General features: G+C 42.5%; 1 protein-coding gene across 1 annotated transcript; it reads right to left on the reverse strand.

Annotated features, from left to right (window-relative positions):
- Window positions 1-454: 454 nt before the first annotated feature.
- Window positions 455-15495, reverse strand: JPT1 (Jupiter microtubule associated homolog 1). The gene is made up of 5 exons (XM_048818915.2): window positions 15328-15495; window positions 11482-11624; window positions 10888-10985; window positions 7343-7367; window positions 455-1394 (listed from the first exon to the last, which is right to left on the reverse strand). Exons 1-5 carry the CDS (start codon window positions 15381-15383, stop codon window positions 1246-1248), a joined length of 471 nt encoding a protein of 156 aa, XP_048674872.1. The 5' UTR covers window positions 15384-15495; the 3' UTR covers window positions 455-1245.
- Between the last annotated feature and the right edge of the window lie 7256 nt (window positions 15496-22751).

The following is a 22751-nucleotide window of genomic DNA, read 5'->3' on the forward strand; positions in this document are numbered from 1 at the left end:
TGATTGGTATAAAATTGGTCCATCAGCCACTTACTTCTCTTCCCCTCCCCTCCCACAGGAAAATGGCTGCAGAGAAGTAATTAGCCCGTGGAATTCATTGCCACAAGTTGTCATTTGACTAAGCTCTTAGTACCATTCTGAGAGAATTACACATCTAGTTACTTTTTAAAGGGAATGTAAGCCATTGTGCTTCAGATCATGGGCTAGCCCTAGCTGACAGGATACTAAGTAGATAGAGTACAAGGGTGATCAGAGATGACCCTTCTACCATTTCTATCTGAACTCTGGTGAGATGTTCCTTGATTTACAACCTGCATGTGTTTTTGTTTATTTACATGGAGGTTAATTAAACTATTGCTATAACAATAGAGGGAAGCATTTCAAAGGAATGATCAGATATGCTGTACCAGTAGTAGAGAGAACATAGAAATAAAACCCACACAGGAAACACTGCTTCAAAACTTCTATATTATTTACTTTTAAGCAACAGTCCAGCTTTGTGAAGTTACAACACACATTTTAAAAGGATGAGATTTTCACCTCATGGTCAAGCACCAGCATGATCATGCACAGCACTGAGTCATTTATAATAAAATGCCCCTGTAATTTTCACTTGGTATGATCCACACCTCATTCTACCTTTACTGGATTAAGTTTCTGCTGTACACCCAAATCCCTCCCCAGTATTAGGACAGGCATCTCAGCCCTAAATATGGCACATGCCCGATTTCATAATGGTCCAACTCTAAGATACTCCTTATTAAAGGCAGCATGGCATACACTAGATCACACTTCTGTACTGTTCTTAGACATTTACCACATGGAAGTCAATTAAGTTTTGGATAACCAACAGTTGTGTGCGGTGAAGGGGGGTCTGCTCTCATTCATTGTTTGCTGGCCTGGTCAACTAGAATTCTAAACCCTTGTAAAGGCTGACTATAAGAGGTTCTAAAAATCGCCGTACAAAAACCCTCTAAGCACACTTAGAGCCAATTACTATCCCTCAAAGCTTTCCCTCATGTTTACTACTAGAAAACACATGTCATTTCCAGTAGATCCAGGGGAGACCAAACAGAAATGAAAAAAACTTGTTCTTTAAAAAACAAAAAAAAAAAAGGCAGTACATAAAGTGCTTCTTTTTAATGAAAGAAATTAGAGATGTACAGTCAGGCTCAAGTTGTGCAGTTCACAAGCATGGGGGAAAAGAAACAGACACGAGTTCAAAACAGTCAGAAAGGAACGGGTTTAACCGAGGATTAGGCTGGACTTTCCACCAGGTGGATTTCTCCTGGATGGTGCAGGTACTGGTGCTACTGGGCTAGGAACAGGTGCAGCAGGCAGGGTTTTTTCTTCACTCTGGCCTGGAGCAGCTTCTACATCAGCCTCAATGTTTTCTAGAAGAAAAGATTTTAGGGTGTTTGATATGGAAAAGAAGAAAGGGAAATCTCCTGCTCTCTCAGGTACTCCCCCCTCCACTAGGGTACACCTCTCCCCCACGTTCTGCTTCAACATCTGCTGGCAAGACAGCATTAACTTTTTTCACGTACATCTTCTTGAGAGACTACGGTCACATCGTACACTTGACTATAGTCATTTAGGGGCCAATTTAGTTCCATTGCCATCAAAACAGTACTTGCCCGCAATTCATGGCAAGAAGTAACCTGTTAGTATGATCATGCATAGGTGCTGTAACTAGGGGTGCCGCTGCACGCCCAGCTGGAAGTGGATTCCATTAGATATGGGGTTTACAGTTTGGTTCAAAGAATCTCAGCATGCCCACTATACAAATTGTTTCAGCACCCCTGTGGTCATGCATGTTATGGATCATCAAACCTGTTAACGGCTTCTAGTGAAAAGTCTCAGCATGCGTTGAATACTAATGCAGGTCTGAACCCGAGTTCTGCATTTAACAGTTTTAAATGCTACATTCACAGCATAATACACAAACTGGAGCCACAGGATCTAGGCTGAGTGAGATAAAATGCCTAATCCCTTCCTAAACCTCTGTGGTCTTTGTTTACAGTTTGTCTACAAGCCTCCAAAAATTCACATTAAAGTGTGTGGGCCTGCTTGAAAAGAGTGAGCCATTTCATCTAGTTCGAATGCTGTTAAAAGACCCTAAACAGGAACACACATGCAGGAACTCTACACATGTAGCACATTCATTAAAGTGCTGCTTGCTAGGGTATCAACTCTATTGAGTTTTCTATTCATTAGAGTCAGTTATGCAGCTTGTCTCATTGATAGCCATTTCTGGGGAAGAGGAGTTTTAATTAAGTGAATCTTTGTGCAAGGAGGGATGCACCTAGATCAGTTTCTGCTGCAGCCTGGGACAGCTTCCATGCAGTTGTCCCAGAACATCAGACCCTCTGCTCTCTTAGGACAATCCACATAGTTAATCTACAATAAGTTTTCCTACAAACAGGAGTGTGAGAGGAAGGATGTCACATGTTTGATCAAAATCCAGCCATGTGTACCATGAAGTCCAGAAAAAAAGCTAACAGAAAATGCATCCCCCTTCTTCCCCCAATTTATCAGTTATTTAGAGGTCTAGTCTTGATTACTTCCGTTTATTTCAGTATTTTTGGAAGTATGAAGAGGATTGTGGGCTTTGCTGTTACTAAACAGAATAGGTCAAGGTTGAGTGGCAATAAGCATCAGTGGTAGCAAAAAACAAAACAAAAAAAACCACGAACCACACCTCCCCCCCACTCCTTTTGATAAGTCAATCAAGTCTTGTTTTGATGAAAGATTCCTGCTGGACAAAGATTATTATTCAACTCAGTAGACTAAATGAAAGGTATTTGATCAGCAAATTTTAATCAAGAGCACAGCTTTGAGCAGGGCATTTTAAACATCTTGAAGCAAACCTCACCTATATGAGACCCAGGGAAAAGAATTAATTCTTATGTCAGAAATATATAAAAAGTCCCAATGATCCAGCAGAGATTAAGAGTAACAGCTGTGTTAGTCTGTATTCGCAAAAAGAAAAGGAGTACTTGTGGCACCTTAGAGACTAACCAATTTATTTGAGCATAAGCTTTCGTGAGCTACAGCTCTCACGAAAGCTTATGCTCAAATAAATTGGTTAGTCTCTAAGGTGCCACAAGTACTCCTTTTCTTTTTGCAAAGAGATTAAGCTTCTCTTATATAGTAAAATCCACAGTAACAATGCATGATTTGAAACTGACTGGATAAATGGATACCACACTTTACAAAATCCTGCAGAATTACAGATTACATCCATATTCCTTTGAAGCAGCAGAATCTTGAAAGGGATCAGAAAGCCACTATTTCAGACCAGTGCACTACATACAATAGTATGTACAGGAAAGTCAAGCGCTATTTATTGCAATGGTGTTCTCAAGCTTTTCCAGTCTTGATCATATCTTATATCTAAGTCTCATCAACGCTCCTATGGCAGCTGGAGCCACTGCTTGTGGATAAGTGATTTACACTGATGTATCAGCTAGAAGTGAGATCCAGCAGCTCTCCAGGCCACTGACAGTTCACTGACCAGTTTGGAGCCACTGGCTTAAGTAGACCCTGACAGTTTCTTCCTGACATTGTCAGAAAATAGCCCTAGTTAAAATATCAGTAAGACAAATTTATTTGAAAGAGCAAATGTGGATGTTAAAATGGAGAGGGAATCTACAATATAATGATTTACTTCCAGAGCCATTAGCTCATAGGCACATTTAAACCAGGTAGCAGACTTCTAAATTCTTTGGAAGCCTCAGGCTGACTCATGCAACCAACCTGCCACACTACTCAGCAGAACTGAGAAATATTATGACAGACTGCCGATTCATGTTGAGAACTGAATGCTCTCTTGTCTGCACTTGCAGCAAAGAGTAAATGAATCCTATGAACCCAGTTCTAGGAGCCATGATGCAGACAGATTATACCCCTTTGAAAACACGTTTTTCCTTGAGGACCCCATTCGATTTTGTCCTGAAGATATGCATGCAACCTGATCAATGTAAAACCAGGGTCTACTCCATGTAAGCAAAAACTGAAGATTTACTAAACACTCGCAGCAGCGCTGTTCATCATAAAGCAGCTTGTCTTAATTCAGAAAGTAAAAAGAATTGTTCGGGGAGGGACTAGATTTGAATATGATCCATTTTAGAGAGTATCCTTTAAGAGACACTTACCCATTAGGATTTAGCGCCTCTAGCACCACCTCAAACTGAGATGGGGAACTTTAAATGCAGAGAGAAAGCTTTCCCCTTCAGAGGTGTCTAAACTCACTCCTCCATGAGCCGTTCAGAAACCAAAGACAGATAATACAATAAATATCAGAACAAGACTGGAAGTATGAGCAACGTGGGACATGGAACATTCACCTACATGACTGATGTAACATTTCACATGATAGGAATATCAAAAGACATTGTGAGATAGCTCAGTGACACTGCTGTGCAGTTCTGACCATACTCTATTTGCTTCGGGGTATCCACAGCAAACTGGTGGGGGGAAGAAGAGGAGAAATTGAGTGATTTGCCAGGGTTCACAAGGGACTTTGTGAGATGCCTCCCTAGCATTTCTGCTCTTGCTTTGGAAGAGTGTAAGAACCTCTACAACTCACGTCAATGGCATTAGGTTTAAGTGTGAGTGGTTTGCCTGTGTCTTCACAACTTATTCTGGCCAGTCACAATAGTTTATTAAACCAAAACATTTCCACTAATGTTGCATCAGGAAAACCAACTCCAGTTCACTTGCCGCTTAAATAGCTGTTTACTTCACGGACATGGCCACCTACAAGAACTGAATCAAGAAGTGAGAAATGGGTTGACTGACTATCCAGTGCAATTGGAAGTAACTATTCCAGTAGCCCTGGGGTTTCAATTACAAGCAGAGCTACAAAATTAATATTTTGTACTAGTCAAATTTTCTGCTAGTAATGGTGTTGGTTGCACTGCAATGCTGATTAAACCACATTAGTAATGGCTCATAGGAAAACATTAAGGAAAGCTGCATAGTTGAGTCAGGGGCATTAGATACTCTTCCCACACCAACACTAGCTATATGGCTATCAGATGTCAAGCCCAGCCCATAGCTGCTACTTAAGAACAAAAGAGGAAAGATTTTTCTTCGGGAAATGTATCTATTAACAGGTTTGCTGATCTTTATCCTGAAGCTAAAGCTTACAGGTGTGAAAAGTAGCACGGAGGGAAGTACTGGGGTAAAAAGAAATGAATATTTGTTCTAATCAGGAAATGGGCTATTTCTAGTGTAAATTTAAGAAGGTAGGAAAGGCATTAGACTTCAATCATGAATAGTCTTTTCCTCCAGGGTCTAGGTGAAGGTATGAATGCTTTTCCATATTTACATGGGCTATTTTGCTAATAATAAACTCCTGCTCAGAAAAACTAGTTGGTAAAGACATTAAAAATAAAGAGTTAAGAATCACTTTACAACTATACTTGTTTTTGAGTCTTCCTGCCAATGTGTTATTTTTTGGCAATCATTTCTCTGTGTTTAAAGAAATCTGTTGGTGTGAAAGGACCACATGGAAATGGAAACTGACTATAGTGGTAGATCTGTGAAAATAATTACCAAGTGTCATCCAATACACAAAATTTAAAATACAGAAAACTTATCAGGTTATAGAAAACACTTATTACAAGTATTGTTTAATTTGATGGTAACCATTTATATCCACCAAGGAAAGGCAAGTTTCCTACTTGAGTACCATCTGGCTTTTTCAAAGGACATTAGGCTTGCCCAATCCTGGAGAGGTTTTGTGTAAAGCATTTAAGACTATGTCCCTGCCAAAACGATACTGAGTGAAAAGATCGATTAACAGAGCTGAAGCTAAATCTATTTGGTCACTGAGGAACAGATTCAAGCTGCCAGTGCCCCTAATGACAGACCACAAGGCTTTCAGTTACCTCCAGGTGGAGAAAAGGCACTATAAATCAGCTTCAGGAGGAAGCATGCCCTCAGTACATGAATAGCAAGGCTATTCAGATGATAGTCCAAATAAAGTAGAGTGCTAGACCAAGAGAAAAAACTATTAGCTTTATGAACTTGAAATCAGATTAAAAGTTTCATGAATACACATGAAAAAAGAGTGAGCCTAGGATTTCAAGGGGCTTGTTAAAAGATTACATGAATATTAATAGCACTTTCAATTTATAATCGAATACCAATTCCACTTAACAGTCACCCTCCTCAAGGGCCATAATTAAGAGCCTTAATGGGCATGGGGTAGACACCATTGCCCTAAGGAATCATGCACAAATCCCGATTGTTACTGAGTATCCATTTGGCTTAGTGAAGAAAGCTCAGCTTTGACAAAAATATGAACCTTATGCGTGCTCTGAAAGTTCTTTCTGGAAGCAGGAAACTGACTCATGTTCAAGTGTGGCTCTTTAAAGTGTTCAATTTCAAGTGTGCAAATCCTGTCTGATCAAAGGACAGTGTTAGGAGCTGCATATTCATTTTGGAACAGATTTGCAAGTTGCATTTTGCACTAAACAGATGGATTTTGCTTCTTGTGATTGCTGCCAACTTGGGACACTGGCAATTACCTTCACTCTGTCTCCATTTAGGAGATTTGCTGCAAGCAAATCCATATTGTGCACCTGGCTCAACAGCTAAGAGACCACTTTTGCCTGTATAACGGCATATACTGGACAAATAGCTACAAAGATCAGCAAGACAGCCACATTTCATCTCACTTTATTTTGAATTTACGCTAAATAAAACTAAACCCAGAACTTAATATTTACATGGTGTCTGAACTCAGTATCTTTGAAGTGTCAGCAAAATGTTCAGAAACTAAAAGTCATTTACAAAGCTTCATCTACGTTGATTTTAAAATCCTAGTACTAATGATCCATTTGTGGCATCCCCGATAATTAAGGACGCTAATGATAAGTCTTAGAAAACTTCATAACTCCTATAGTCACACATTAAAAATTTATTTGATTTAGGTTAAATAAAATGTAGGTATTAAACTTAAAATGGTGCAGTGCAGCAGTTAATAGACCTAGGGATTGTCCCTCCTCAACTCTATTTCCCTTGTAATATTAGTCCCAAATGCAGACTTCTTGGCTCTAACTTTACTGCTGGCAAAAGAACAGGCTGTGACCCCAAATCCAATGGGTTAAAAAAAAAAGGGGGGGGGGAGGCATTCTGCAATTAGACTCCATCTACATCTAATCAAATATTGGAAATATTTGAGTCACCACCCTTTTGAAGGACCCAAGAGGTAACCACAGGCTGGATTATATTAGATATCTCCTTCCAACACCTCAAATGCACCAGAACTTCATTTGTTCCTGAAAGACTTTACACAGGTTAGACACCAGAAAGGGACAGAGTTACTCACCAAAAGTTTCACCGCTTTCCCCATCCTACAAGAGACAACACATTATTTCCTGTACTTTGCAATGCATTTTCAATATTAGATACAGTGTGCGGCACTGAACACCCAGGCCCCACCTAGCAACGACTGCTAAACAAAGCTAGTCTAGCATGCTTCTCTATGCCTAGCAGAGCCCTCTGAGTTGTGGGAATGCAGAAACAGGAAGCAATCTTGGGATGCTGGATTTTCCAGATCAGATGTCAAGGCGGCACCGTGGACAATGCATGTATTCTGCTGATCAGAAGAAACATTGCCAGTCACATCTATGGAGGTTTCAGAGTAACAGCCGTGTTAGTCTGTATTCGCAAAAAGAAAAGGAGTACTTGTGGCATCTTAGAGACTAACCAATTTATTTGAGCATGAGCTTTCGTGAGCTACAGCTCACTTCATCGGATGCATATCGTGGAAACTGCAGCAGACTTTATATACACACAGAGATCATGAAACAATACCTCCTCCCACCCCACTGTCCTGCTGGTAATAGCTTATCTAAAGTGATCAAGCTGGGCCATTTCCAGCACAAATCCAGGTTTTCTCACAAACTCACTCTCCTGCTGGTAATAGCCCATCCAAAGTGACAACTCTCCCTACAATGTGCATGATAATCAAGGTGGGCCATTTCCTGCACAAATCCAGGCTCTCTCACACACACCCCCCTTTTCCCGGGGACACACACACACACTCACTCTCCTGCTGGCAATAGCTCATCCAAACTGACCACTCTCCAAGTTTAAATCCAAGTTTAACCAGAACGTCTGGGGCGGGGTAGGAAAAAACAAGGGGAAATTTGGAGTGGCTAAGTCATTATGCAAGGTAGCCTATTTCCCCTTGTTTTCTCCTACCCCCCCCCCCCCCCCCAGACGTTCTGGTTAAACTTGGATTTAAACTTGGAGAGTGATCAGTTTGGATGAGCTATTGCCAGCAGGAGAGTGAGTTTGTGTGTGTGTGTGTCCCCGTCCGTCCGTCCCCGGGAAAAGGGGGGGGGGGTGTGAGAAAGCCTGGATTTGTGCTGGACATGGCCCACCTTGATTACCATGCACATTGTAGGGAGAGTGGTCACTTTGGATGAGCTATTACCAGCAGGAGAGTGAGTTTGTGTGTGTGTTTTTTGGAGGGGGGTGAGAGAACCTGGATTTGTGCAGGAAATGGCCCACCTTGATTATCATGCACATTGTGTAGAGAGTTGTCACTTTGGATGGGCTATTACCAGCAGGAGAGTGAGTTTGTGTGGGGGGTGGGGGGGGGGGTGGAGGGTGAGAAAACCTGGATTTGTGCTGGAAATGGCCCAGCTTGATCACTTTAGATAAGCTATTACCAGCAGGACAGTGGGGTGGGAGGAGGTATTGTTTCATGATCTCTGTGTGTATATAAAGTCTGCTGCAGTTTCCACGATATGCATCCGATGAAGTGAGCTGTAGTTCACGAAAGCTCATGCTCAAATAAATTGGTTAGTCTCTAAGGTGCCACAAGTACTCCTTTTCTTTTTACACCTATGGAGGTGATCAATTCAACCAAATGTCTAGAATGACATTTTGCTAACCGATCAGGGAAACGAATTAGATCTCTCTGTGTTTTTAAATACAGACATGTCTGTTTATAAGAGCATAGTGGTAAGGATTGAATGGGCATAGATGCTACTCACTCTAAAGGCCAGGATTACAACGACATGAAGAAACTTGTCTTGTGCCCATGTGTGCAAGAACCAGATGGCTAGAGCACTAGTGCAATACTGTTCATCTAACATCTTTCATTAGAAAGAGTTTACTTTGATAACTTTACACAAGTTTACAAAGCCCTGGCTGGGATGATTTAACTGGGAATTGGTCCTGCTTCGAGCAGGGGGTTGGACTAGATGACCTTCTGGGGTCCCTTCCAACCCTTATATTCTATGATAAGTTACATTTTACAGCCATAAAGCAATGAAGTTAGTTTTAAATATATTGTGGGTAATTATTTTCAGTTTGTCCCCCTCTGCTTTAGGAAGCTTACCCCTCCTGACACTGGCTCTCTCAAAAGGTGGCTCACCTTCCACTCAGTCCCAATTACATTTTCTGTAACAGCATTGAAAATTTCCTTACTTGCTTTAGGAGATAGTTTAACACCAGGTTGGGGCCCAAAATTAAACTGTTGCTGGCAATCGATACACTACTAAGTCATTTCCTTGATGCAGATCAACCCTTTAACACAGTGAGCTAATGAGTCTTATCAGAATTGTGTGCGTGTTGCTAAGGTGTAAGCTGACACAGCTCCACTGATCTCAACATAATTATATGAGACAGGCTGAAGCATGTATATGTACCTCTTAAATTCTGGGCTGGACTATACTAGACAAGTTTAAACTGTTTGCAGATACAGCTACTGTGCAAGTGAAGGATTGTGTGTGAGGAATTATGTTCACAAAGTCAACCTCTGCAGGCTACAGAATATGTAATACAATTAAACCAAACAGCTTACTTTGGTTTTCTGCTGTAATCACTAGATGAAATTTACAGCTGCTATGTTCCAATTTAGCAAGCAAGACATTTCCTACACACATAAATCTTGTTGTGGATCAAAAAAAGCCAACTTTAATCTGTCTTTGTGACTTAGATACCATTTAAAATCTGTATTTGCAAAAAGAGAAGGAGTACTTGTGGCACCTTCGAGACTAGCTGTAGCTCACGAAAGCTTATGCTCAAATAAATTTGTTAGTCTCTAAGGTGCCACAAGTACTCCTTCTCTTTTTATTTAAATAGGAGTAACAGAAGGTCTCCAGACACTTATCTGTTGTCCTATCATCATACCTGGGGGCTATACTTTACCCAGTTTATCTTTTCTTGAAAATTACTGAATTTTAGATTGTGAGAGGACTAGTTTTTAGAATTGAATCACAGATGTGAAGTCTGCTTTAGCCTCCCCAATTTTGCTATCTGCAGAGAAGCTACTATTCTATATCTTATTTCTCCAGGATTTGGAATCACATACTAAGCAAAAACCTGTGCTAGTAGCATGGTTTTGTCGTCGTCCCCCCGGCCCCAAGAAGCCAGACCACATACAGAGGCTAGTGCATCTGCTGCTCCCTGTAGATGACAGCCATGGAACTCATTACACAAGCATCCAGGCTACTTGTTTTACACTCCAGCACAAAGCTGGCATCCCCAACACTTGTCCCCCCTTTCCCCCAGCCGATTAAAGAGCCCTGCAGCTTGAACTTTACAAGCAAAAATGCTGGTAATGATATTGAACTTGTGGCTAAGGCACGGATTTCCTCACCATTACCAGATTTTAGGATAGGACAAGCCAGAAAGTTTTACTGAGCACCCAGTTTAAAAATAATCTCGAACTCTCTATTTATTTGAAAGCCCACAGCATGTCAGAGATGCAGGGAGATTTCATATTTTCTCCAAGTAGAAAGTAAGAGGCCACAATAAAGCCACCTACCTGCCTTTAAGCCCTTTTCCTACCATACAACCTTACTAGCAGTGGTTAAGCAGCCACAAGCACAGCACAAGCTTTTGATAGTCACTGACCTTTGGATCTACAGAGTCCCCACAGTTTGCATCAGAAGAGCTTTTCCTTTGGGGTCCAGACGGTTCAGAATCTTCTCTGACACCTCTGGGCATGGCCCCTGAAAGCAGAAGTTTGTCTTAGTTAGGATGTAAAGTCAGCCTACAAGAAAGCAGACTGGCACAGTTATCCAAAGCTTTATTTCTGATGAACTAGCAAAATCCTAGCAGGCCAAGATTTCATCCTAGGCATCTAGGCTTCTCATCACTGCAGTATTAAAATGCCTCACGAACATTAGTGAATCTATCCTCAGTGTCTCACCATCATGAAAGTAGTACTACTTTTTCCCCATTTACACAGAGAAACTAAGGTCCAAGATCACACGGAAAATGTGTGGCAGAGATGGGAGATTAATCCACATTGCCCAAATTCCAGGCCAGTGGTTTAACTACTAAGCCATCTTTCCTCTGTACTAGGAGTCATCAGTTGCATCCACTACAGGATGCTAATGATTCTGCTCCACAGTTCCAGGGGTCACCCACAGCCTTTTCCATAAAGCATTACAAAATTAGAATATAGTCACTAGAATAGACACTGAAACCAAAGTGAAGCTGTACCTGTTGAGCCATCCCTAGAAACTGGATTCTCTTCAGGAAGACCAAAGATGTTGGATGCCATTTTGTTCCTTCGCACAGGCTGCTCTTTTGGCAAATCAAAGCTCAAGTTGAAATTGGAACCTCCACCTGGAGGGCGCAATACCCTGGAGAAAGATTCAGTGTGACAATCTTATATTTCAAGAGTTTTACCACCACTGTTACTGAAGTATTATACAAAAGGTGGTTGGGTAAGCAAAGGGATTGATGGCTCTGGGAACAGTAATATAATAGAATCACATGGGTTAAACAAAGGGTTAAATTCAGCCCAGTTTCATAATGGTCTAAAAGCTACTCAGAAGGCAATTAGTTTTCACAATGAACAGGTGAATAACACTGGCCAGCACTGTACTTGTTGGCACTCAGAAGCCGAGCACCAGATTGGCACCAAGAATGGGTTATGCTTGTAGTTCACTCCTGGACCTACAACATACTTCGGGACAGCACAGGCACATTTGTTCTGTCACTGCTATTCATATTTTTGGTAGCTAATCGGAGGACTGTAGAGATACTGTACAATTTACAACACTAAATATTAAAGACAGCCAAACAAGGAAAAAACAGAACAGCCAGCTCCATTTATCCTTGTGTCCCAGGATCAGTGAAAGATGCTACATTTTTCAAACTCAGAGCCAAAAAAGCCTTCTATTTATCTTAGAGTCCAATCTTTCAACTACTGAACAGCCAAATTCATTAGAACACCCCATCGAAATTAATCTTGAAATAAGCAATGTGGCAGAGACCAACATTTGACTCATGAACCACTGTACTATTTGCATGACTGATCATGTCTAGATTCCAGACTATTTGTAACTGTTCCAACTTTTTTAAAACCCAAACATGCAGCAGGTTCCTGAATTAAAGAGATGAACCAAAAAGCTTTAAAGTAAAAATTGCCTGAGTGCCATCTGTATTGAGCAGGGATTATTAAGGGGCAGAGTTTAGCTGCAAAGCAAAAAAGTCCTGGCATGTCTATAGAGCTCAAAAAAAATAAATAAATAAAATCTAGCAGTGAGATCTTGATCAGGAAGACACATGAAGAAGCCTGTTTGGTACCTCCTCCTGAAAGTCAAGAAGTGAAAGCAAGAAAGCTCAACACTTTCATGGCTGAAGGAATTCAAAGCTTATTTTCTTCAGCATAGCATCCCTTTAGCTCATCAAAAGTAACAGCTGAGGAAACCAAAGAAATCTCAGAAGATTACCACCACTTATGAGGCTACATGAGAAACATGAACAGCGCTCAGTTGAAGTTCAAAATACTGACAAAGTTGTTGATTCAGGGTATCAAATGAAGTTGCTTTCATATAAAGTTCAGATCCAAGTTATGAAAAATGGACAGTCTATGATTCTACGATAGTGAAGTGGACAGCATCCCAATCCTTTTTCGTGCAGTTTCCCAAACTTTTGGTCCTTAGCCTACAGTAGAAAGAGGTCTATAGAGTCTCACTATGCAAAAATTCAAACACAAATTCAAACACAGCTGGAATACTGAGCCTTTGACTCAGATATGGCTGTTCACTGCCAGGAATTAATTCTGATCTTTCCAGACCTTAAGTCTACTACACTAAAGGCAGAACACAAGACATCACTTCTTTACTCTGCTAACCTCAAATACAGCTAAGAGCAAGCAACACAACACCTAAAAATTCATTTGTTTAATATCCTAGAACTGAACTGAGTTTTTAAACTTATTTGTAAGAAATCTTTAGCAGGGAAAACCTAACATTTGCACTGCTCCTTAGTGTATGGTGGGGGATTCTGTACAGCATCCAATTCTCCCCTACAAACGGAACATACAGTAGGGGAATCCACAGACTACCAAGTAGATCAAAATTAACAGCTTTTAAGAATGCACATATACCTTTATGATTTCCTACTCCCCCTTTGTGAGTTATGTAGTTTGGTATAACTGTTCAGATATTCAATAGATGATTTTTAATGGACTCCTATATTTGATAGAGAGAAATTATCCTTCTAGGGAAAGTGTTCAAATGTGAAAACTTCCTTTATTGTCTTCCATATCATCAGTTGCCACATTTATTAGTTCTTCGAGCAGAGTGTTCAAACAAGGGCTTGCATCCACAACCCATATCCCCCCCACTTTACAGGGCAGTGACAATCATTTCCTCTGCAGACTGATGTCAAACAGACTTAAGACATCCTGGTGAATCAAGCAGAAATACAAAAGGGTAGCCAAGCGAATTGCTAAGCGTAGCTTCCATATAAGGTCTGATATTCTATTCAGTCACCCAGCTAAGGGTGAACTGAAATGCTTTTTAGTCGTCACCCAAATCCCAGGATTTTACATTTGCCCTGCAACAGCTGACAGCCACACTTTCAGAAAGGCACTGCTCGCTCTTTGCATGAAATCCAATGAAATGTGTAACAGGCTGAGAAACCAACATAAGCGCCATGAAGAAAAAGCTCTTGCAACAGAGAGACCTTTTAAATTCCCAAATCCTCAATAGGAAATTTCTGCATGTTTAAAACAATGACTTACCAAAAAACATCTGCCTCAGTTCCACCCTGCCCAGAATAGCATGATTTATACACTGCCTCATCTTACACTGCACCACTGAAATCCATGAGTTCAATTTAGTTTGAGAGGATTCTTATAGAATGCTATGCATTAAGTTCTCTTTGTTTCTAGACAAACCATGGCTTCCCTGATCTAGTAGCATGCTCTCTCTTGTCCCCTTATCCCTTTCTTTTTCTACAGCAGTCTCATAGCCCTTGTTTGCTGCCCCCTCAAAATGGCTCCCTATGTGGGAATCCCCCCCCCCCTCCAAGAATAGCCAATGCAACACTGCAGGTTGTGATCAGTGGAGAAAGGATGTGCAGTGTAGTGCCTTCACTTTCCCCCAGCACTGGATCACGCTCTTGGAGATCTATCTGCCTGTAATCCATTTGAAATAACGGTACACAATGAGCTTAACAACATAGACACCTTAAACCCTGGCAGGATCAAATCTTCCATAAAGTTGCAGCAACTGTCTCCGAATAGGAGCAGCCTCTTAGATGAATGAATGCGTGATGAGTTACAAGTGTACCACTGCCCCCTGCTAAGGTTAACAGGTAGAGAGGCTACAGACAAGAGACAATAGAACCTGCTCCAGCCCCACCCAGTATAGGAAGCCCTCCCGGGGCAGCTCCGCTGGAGTAAGGAACAAGATACGAATAGCAAAGGCCAAGCGGCACAAGGGACTGCAGGGAGGACGGTGCCGGGGTTTTGGGGAGGGACTGAGAGGCGAATCCGGCTGCGTGGCTGGGCAGCGAGCTTCCTTCCTTTGTTCGGCGAGCAGCCACAGCCGCCCGCAGCAGCCCGGGGCGGGTCTGCCGCGCTCCCAGCCCTGCTGCTGCTCGTCCCCAGGCAACTGCGTCAGGGCTTCGCAGCGAGAAAGAGCGAATCCCACGGGCAGCACATGCCGGCTGGGTGCGGCCGTATCCCCGCCGCCTGCCAGCCCCGGGAGAGCAGCCCAGGCACCCGCACGGCTGAACTAGATCTCCCCCCCCCCCCCACCCACCCCAGCTCCTGCCCCGGGGACGGGGCTTTAAAGCATCCTGCCTCCCCCTGAACCCCGGATGCACCCCATCCTTCGGGAGAGGGAGCCCCTCACCATTACCCCAGGGACGGGGGGGGTCCCTCAGCGCCCGGCCCCCGCTGGCTCACTCCGGCGGCCCAGTCACTGGTCTTCCCCCCGGGAAACGGTCCCAGAGACCAGTCAGCCCTGCCCCCGCCTCCCCCTGGAGCCCCGGGCCCCGCACCGCTCCCCCACGGCTCCGGGGCACGCACTGACCCCCATCACCGACCTGGAGCTGTTCCTGCCGTTGGGGTCCACGCCCTTGTAGGTGGTGGTGGTCGTCATGGCGGGGAGAGACAGGCGAAAGCTCCGGAGCGAGAGGCCGGCAGGAGATAATTTGCACTCCCCGCCGCCGCCAACAAATGCCAGCCGCCGCCACCGCCCCCTGCCCCAGCAGCTGGTTTTATACCCGCAAAAAGACGTGCCGCCCTCCGGCTCTCTCATTGGACGGTTCAAAAGCGATCCCATCCGCCATTGGGCGAAGAGCCGCCACTCTGTGCTTTGTCCTGCTTCAGCCTGTATTCTGAGTGGTAAGAGGCCGCCCTCTTTCCTATCCCTAAACTTGATTGGTTGAGAAATACGTCCTCTCGCAGACAATCGTCTGCCTTTGGTGCCGGGGTCCCTTTGTTGCTGAATGGAAAGATTGGCTGTCACTCACTTGAGTCCCTTCTGATTGGCTCAACTACATAAGGCCAGACAAATTCCCAGTCTCTCTCCACAGCTTTTTCCTTATGAGGGGGCAAAGTTGGAACTGCTGGATCCCCCACACAGCGAGTGACTGGGTCTGGCCTGGCTGCACTACAGTTTGAGATGTGGGCCCACAAATTTAATCTTTAACCCAAGCACCACCCTGCACCAAACGCCTCAAAACTGCTTTCATGCTGTTGGTGCTGTCTCAGAAAGTCACCACACCATGGTGTCATGATCTCATGCCATGTCATTGCCTCCAAAGGTCATATTCCTGTGATCCAATGTGAGGCCACCACCTCAAAACAGTTACACCACCATACCCACCTAAGACTATCCTCATGCTGTAACAAAGCAATGACTCCCACTGCCCTCAAAATGCTACCGTTGTGTTGCAGCAGGACGCCTCAAAACATTGTGATGAGATACAACAAGGTAGCACCATCTCAAAACCTGATCACACCAAGATAATCATAGTGCAGCCTCAAACATTACACACAAGTAGATCTACAACAGGACTTCAAAATGTAACACACCGTACTGATTGTGTGTCAAAAGATCCACATGATAATGCAGTGAGATGCTGCTGTTTCAGAATCTCATTCTGTTGCAATACATTGGCACTGCATCAAACCAGATTCTGTTCTATCTTATATAGGTTCTTATACCATGCTCATCACCATAATATCCAAGCACCTTCCAAAAGTGCATTAAGAAACATGACTAATATCTGTCACATATTCATTCTCTCATGACATCTCACAAAGTACCACGGGCAAATGGATATCCTGGAATGACCTTGCACCTAGTAATGTGTTATTTGGAAAATGCAAATCCTGACTGGCTAGTTAGTGCTCCATCCTGGGTAAATCACCCACTATACTTACATAGGTTAGAACTTTGTATCTGTCTAATCTCAAGTAATAGTAATATATAGTATTTCTAAAACACCTTCCATCCAAACATTTAAAACGCTTCATAAATATTAACTGATTAAATGTCCCAACCCCCCCCCCCGGGGGGGGAGGGGCGGGGGGAGATCACAAGTATTAGCCCAATTTTACAGATGGGGGGAAACAGGGACACAGAGAGACTCAATGACTTGACAAAGGTCACAAAGTAACACAGAATGGAGATCAGAAGCCAAATTTCCAGTCCCCCTTGCTTCTCTACTCCCTACCCTCAAAATCATGTGCCCCAACACAGCTACATGGCCTCCTTATCACAGTCCCTCATTCTTCCTGCAATAACAAAACAAACAAACAGAATGCATCTCTGGTCTGAATACACTGACTTTGGGGACTTTGTTACAGTAGAGATTAATCTGTCTATAGTGGTGTCACACCCACCTCTTGCAAGCACCCTTTCCAGTCGAGTATGTCTGCAGTTTTTTTTCCTCCCGCTTTCCTCTGCTCTCAGTCCCCCCCCCCCCCCCCCAGCATCAGCCGCTGCAGTCATCAGGCAAGCCTTTAGTGACTCAACCCTCCATCCAAGTTACACATAGTCCATGTACGAAACTAAATAAAACAAACCCCTCCTGGGGTATACTGTCCAACCGGGCCTATCCCAAAATCTTCCAAAACATCCTGCAGCTCTTTGGGCTCAATCCCTTCACAATCCAACAAACCCCATCACTTTACCCCTCTATTGACAACATCTCTGCAGCCCTCCCTGATCCTCAGTCTGACCAGCAGGGCCTATCTGAGTACCTGACTAAGCAAGCTTATGTGCAAAGGTTCCTATTCTGGGATGGAGCAGTACCCCCAGGACTTCCTCCCAAGTACCTAAAAGGTTTGTTACAAGGAAGAGAGAGAAAAATTGTTCTCCTTAACTTCTGAGGATAGGACAAGAAGCAATGGGCTTAAATTGCAGCAAGGGCAGTTTAGCTTAGACATTAGGAAAAACTTCCTGTCAGGGTGGTTAAGCACTGAATAAATTGCCTAGGGAGGTGGTAGAATCTCCATCATTGGAGATTTTTAAGAGCAGGTTAGACAAACATCTGTCAGGGATGGTCTATAAAATACTTAGGCCTGCCATGAGTGCAGGGGACTGGACTAGATGACCTCTCAAGATCCCTTCCAGTCATACAAGTCTATGACTCTTCACCTGACCTTTAGTCTTCTGGCCCTCTAGCTGAGTCAGTCTCTGTCTAGCCCCCTTCTAGGAGTAGGGTAACAGTTCTATGTTCAGTCCCTTCCCTGAGCCTGTCTAAAACTCCCTTCTCTCATGGTACAGCCATGTCCGCAGTGGTTATTGTGGGGGAGAACCTAGGCCCACCCACTACTCCAGGCCCCAACCCAGAAATCCTCTAAGTAGCAGCCACATCCCTTTAAATAACTGTCAATTCCCCACAACCCTTATCTTTGTTGAGTCCCTGCAGCCATCCAGCAGCACCTTCCTTGTTCCCCTGGTTCCTAGCAGCAACTACCTGCCTTGACCCTTACAGCCTGCCAGAACCACCTCTTCCTCTTCCAGTCCACAGCAGACTGAACTCCTGTTGGCCCTGCAGCTCCCTTTATACAGGCCTGCTGGGCCCTGATTGGCTTCATCCCATGCAGCTGCTCTAGGGAGCTTGGAGGACCCTCTCCACTGTCATTTTCTGTGGGTAGGGTGTGGTAGGGAGGAGGCTTCACAGCCTATTCCACCCCGTCATGCTGTCCCTCTGTAAATAAAGCACAATAATAATTACATATAGAAAAGTATTAGATTAAAACATGATTAAATGTGGAAGTAATAAAAATTATTTTAAATGGTACTTTGTTTTATTGTTCCAGAATAGCCCATCACACTAGGGGATACAGACATGTATGGAGAAGAGGCCACAATCTTGAATTCTATCTTAACAAAATCTCCCATTTTTATGTTCACTTTATATTTAAAATGTGATCAAAAGATGATCATCTTCCTTTTAGCTCTGAAAACAAATAACTATATCCTTAGAAATCCACTAGTTTCTGATTGGTTGAAGCACAGAGAGTCAATTCTCTGGGCTAATCATAAAATATATTTTTATGAATGGTCCAGTAATGATCACCATATAATCAACATCCATCAGACAAAATGACAGCACTTACATTACACTGGCTAGGCCATATGAGTAATGAAGTGAAGTTACTGGAAAAGAATATTTTTGCAAGAAAAGTATCGGCTCTGAGCGTAGCTATCTTTTGCCAAGATGTTTATTTTATATCAGTATCTTAGCTTTGACTTTGTACATATTTTGCAGCATCAGAACATGCTATATTTTATTAGCATTACTTGATTTAATCAGCTTTTTTCTTGAAAGCCAACTTGAGAGCACGCTACATGCCAGTACAATCTGATATAAAAGAGATACTCTTCTTGAGGTATTCCTTGCCCCCTAGAAGTTAACAACTATTCAACATGTTCCATTTCAGAACATTCAGACAACAAGCACGTTATAATACTTTGCATTTCTAGGACCCCTTTCACACGAATATCTCAAAGCATTTAACAAACATGAATCCTCAAATCACCTGTTAGATGGATAGATATTCTCATCATCCCCATTTTGCAGATAGAGAAACTAAGGCATAGAAGTTAAGGCCAACATTTTCAAACTTGTGTGCCTAAGGATCGACACTTAAATCCATAATTAGAGGCCTGAATAAAACGGCCTGATCTTTAGGTATTAAGTACCCAAAGCTCCCGCTGAAGTCAATGGGAGTTAGACCTCCAACTCAAGCCACTTTTCTTCAGGGTCCCTATATATGGATTTAAATCTCTAATTTTAGGCACTCAAGTTTGAAAATGTTGGCATAGGTTATTTGCCAAAGACAAGACTGAATCAGAACCCAGGACTCCTGCTAGTGCCCTATTTTAACTCCTAGATTACACATTTTTATTAAGACAACAGTTATGGGGAAATAAGTCTTAGGGTGTCCAAAAATTGACATTGCATATTGTTTGGTGGGATAGCCGTGATTTATGAAGAGCCAGTAAAATTAAACTGTATCTTACTGAGGATCTAATGCGGAGTCTGTTGCATTAAGATTTTTGTATTGAAGGAGGTCATGTGGTCCCTATTGTATGTAGCTAATATGCATTGCCTGCAACATTTCTATCCTTTATGGGTCTATTGACTTCATATCCTCATTAAGGAAACGAATTTGGGGGCTAAACTACATGACAATCACTTTAAAATAAGTGTTATTTAGATGTTTGAGTGAAATCTCAAAATGCCCAGTCCCTTGAAGATCCCAAATGTATCATATATACGAAAGACTGCTGTCTGCACTAGGAAAAGCATCTGTTGACCAATTCTCCTCTGCCTTTCTTCAAATGGGGTTGAAAACAGTTTGGCTGCTGGTGTAAACAGGAAAACCATTTGGATGTGGTCTGGACCTAGCAACCAAACCATTTTCATCCCTGACCCAGTTTTAACCAGTTTTTTGAAACAATGCTGAACATTTGTTCTGATCCACACTGGTAGAAAAGCCATGTCCAGATGAACCTGTTCCTGACACCCATCATCAGCCATAGGTTATTTTCCTCACACAGGCAGCACATTCAGACTGTGGGAAGCAGGACTCAACAGCAAAACCTCCAAGCTCTTTGGCAGTCTACAAAGGAAGTATCACTTAAGTCAAAAGGATACAAACTGCAAGAGCATACCAGGACAAACATCCTAAGGACAAGTTTGTGGACGTAAAAAGGATTTGATATGCTACCCCTGCTACATTTTATATGTTAGAATGAATAAGCGCCTTCTATTCATCAGTTTGCAAGACTAGTTGAGGGAAAAAAAATCTCTGAAGGATTTGTGGACAATAGTTTTAGTTATCAAATATTTTTAAGACAATAGGAGTTTGTACTCAAACAGTCATCTTCCAGTACTACTGAAGACAGCTGTTTGAGCAGACACTTTCAGGCAACATCAACTGGAGAATGAGGTACTAGACACAAAGAAATTGAAGTTAACCGATTGTGGCTTTTGTTTTAGTAACATGTTGAAATCCTTCTGCAAGGACTTAACATAAGATGTAGAGGGATATTCTTAAAGCTACAGCACCTGACTCATTGCTACAGAGAATTATATTTTTCCTCCCTCTTTTACACAGTGAAAGATTTGTAAATTGGATATAAACCCATTTTAAAGGTCTAGTTTCCTAGACTACTCCCCTTGATATTGACAGGAATTCAATGGGCGGGTTAATGACAAATGCAGCACCATTGAACTTCTGTATGAGGTTTAAGGGATACCATACCACTTTTGAAAACATATGGGTGCTCCCTGCCTGTTTTTGATTTGTTTTGTTTATTTTTTTAACTCCTAACCCCTGAGGGAAGAAGGAACATGAATCAAAATGCAACTGGAAGTTTTCAGCCTACCTGTAGGCGGGAGAGATCAATAAATGAAATGTAAGAAGACCTCATCCTCTATTTTAGAAGCTTAAGCAAGTTCAAACAGATCTCTTCCGGATGAACAGAGAGCTTTTTCCAAAGAACTAAGTCTTGGCATGATACCATCCAGATGAAAGAAATTGTAGAGACTCGGGGTGGGTTTTCAGAAATGTTGGGCTAGACAAGTCTTTCCTGGCCAGGTTGAATGGCAGAGCTTTTGAAGCTCTCTCAGAATCCCACATAGGAATCTGAAGGAGGAAACAAAGACTAAACAGAGTCATTGAACTATTTTTTAAAAGGAATCATTTTGCCTGTGGCTCCAAATATAGAAATATCTGCAGCAAAGAGCAATTTCATCTCTGCAGGACAGTGTAGATCAGAAGTGCAGTCCAGAACAAGTGCATGCTGAGGAAGGAAAGACTCTGCTTACTAGGACTGGGGATTCCTTAAAATTAACTGAAGTGGCCTACAACCAGAAACTAATACTCCCAATAGTTATTTGAAAAATTACCACAAAGCACAGGCTCGTTCAGTAGTTTATTCTTCACAGATGTTTATGAGTCCTCTGAAGGTGGGTAACAATGTGTTACCAGGTGATCTGAGAAAACACCATTCAATCATCTAACTTTTCTAAAGCATAGAGGCCATATCATTCTACCATGCATGGAATCATTGTGAGTGAAATTATTTCATTTGCTTGGGCAGCAGGCAGAGGGATCACTCACACAATGATCAACTCTTGGGGCTATTTGTCTTCTTGCAAAAGCTGGTCATAAAGGACAGGGCTTTACTTCCTTTATGCATAAAGGACTATGACTAGCCAAAAGCCTTAGGAGACTCCTGGTGAAGTAGAACAGACCTAAAGCCAAACAGGAACATTCTATACAGACAGTGAAGGGAGAAAGTAATAAGAGATCTTCATTGTCTTTCATTGAAGTCTTGGATTACAGCTCCACTCCACTGTAGCCCTCATATTTTGTACTCTTCTTTGATATATGACTCAGTGCTTAAATGGGGCTTGGACTCTTTCTCTTTCACCCTGTAACACAGCATAATGTTGAAGCAGGGTTTGGAACCTTCTTTACAATAAATGAATGCACCCATGGACAGAGATCAAGTTTCTGATCTATCTTCTATACTTCATGGATTCTCACCTTGATATTCCAAACATATCTCCCCTAATCCACATTAATGTAAACTGAACACTCTTCCTACCTCAGTTTCCCCATCTGTAAAATGGGGACTATACTTATTTGCTTACCACATAGGGTATGTCTGCACTACAGCTGGTAGCCAACCTCCCAGCTTGGGCAGACAGACTTGCACTAGCAGAGCTCAAGTTGGGTGCTTCAAAATAGCAGTGTGGATGTTGCATCTCAAGATGACCCCTTAGTTTGAGTTCTGGTGGCTAGCCTGAGCCTCTGCCGGGGCTGCAACATCCAAGCTGGTATTTTCAGGGTACTAGCTCAAGCCCCACTAGTGCAAGTGTCTACCTGGGCTGAGAGGCTTGCTCCCAGCTGCAGCGTAGACATACCCATACAGGTATAGGCGTTTGAGGATTAAAGTTTGTAAATCGTTGTGGAGATATAAAGAGCTACAAGT

The sequence above is a fragment of the Caretta caretta genome, chromosome 14, assembly GCF_965140235.1.
Source record: "Caretta caretta isolate rCarCar2 chromosome 14, rCarCar1.hap1, whole genome shotgun sequence".
Classification (NCBI taxonomy): domain Eukaryota; kingdom Metazoa; phylum Chordata; order Testudines; family Cheloniidae; genus Caretta; species Caretta caretta.

Bases quoted from the DNA above. Each gene is read 5' to 3' on its own strand.
- JPT1 (XM_048818915.2), bottom strand. From the start codon at position 15,383: ATGACGACCACCACCACCTACAAGGGCGTGGACCCCAACGGCAGGAAC. The intron at 11,625-15,327 runs GTCGGTGATGGG...ATCTTTCTCCAG, and splicing joins AACGGCAGGAACAGCTCCAG to GGTATTGCGCCCTCCAGGTG. The intron at 1,395-7,342 runs GTGAGTAACTCT...CTTTTCTTCTAG, and splicing joins GGAAAGCGGTGAAACTTTTG to AAAACATTGAGGCTGATGTA.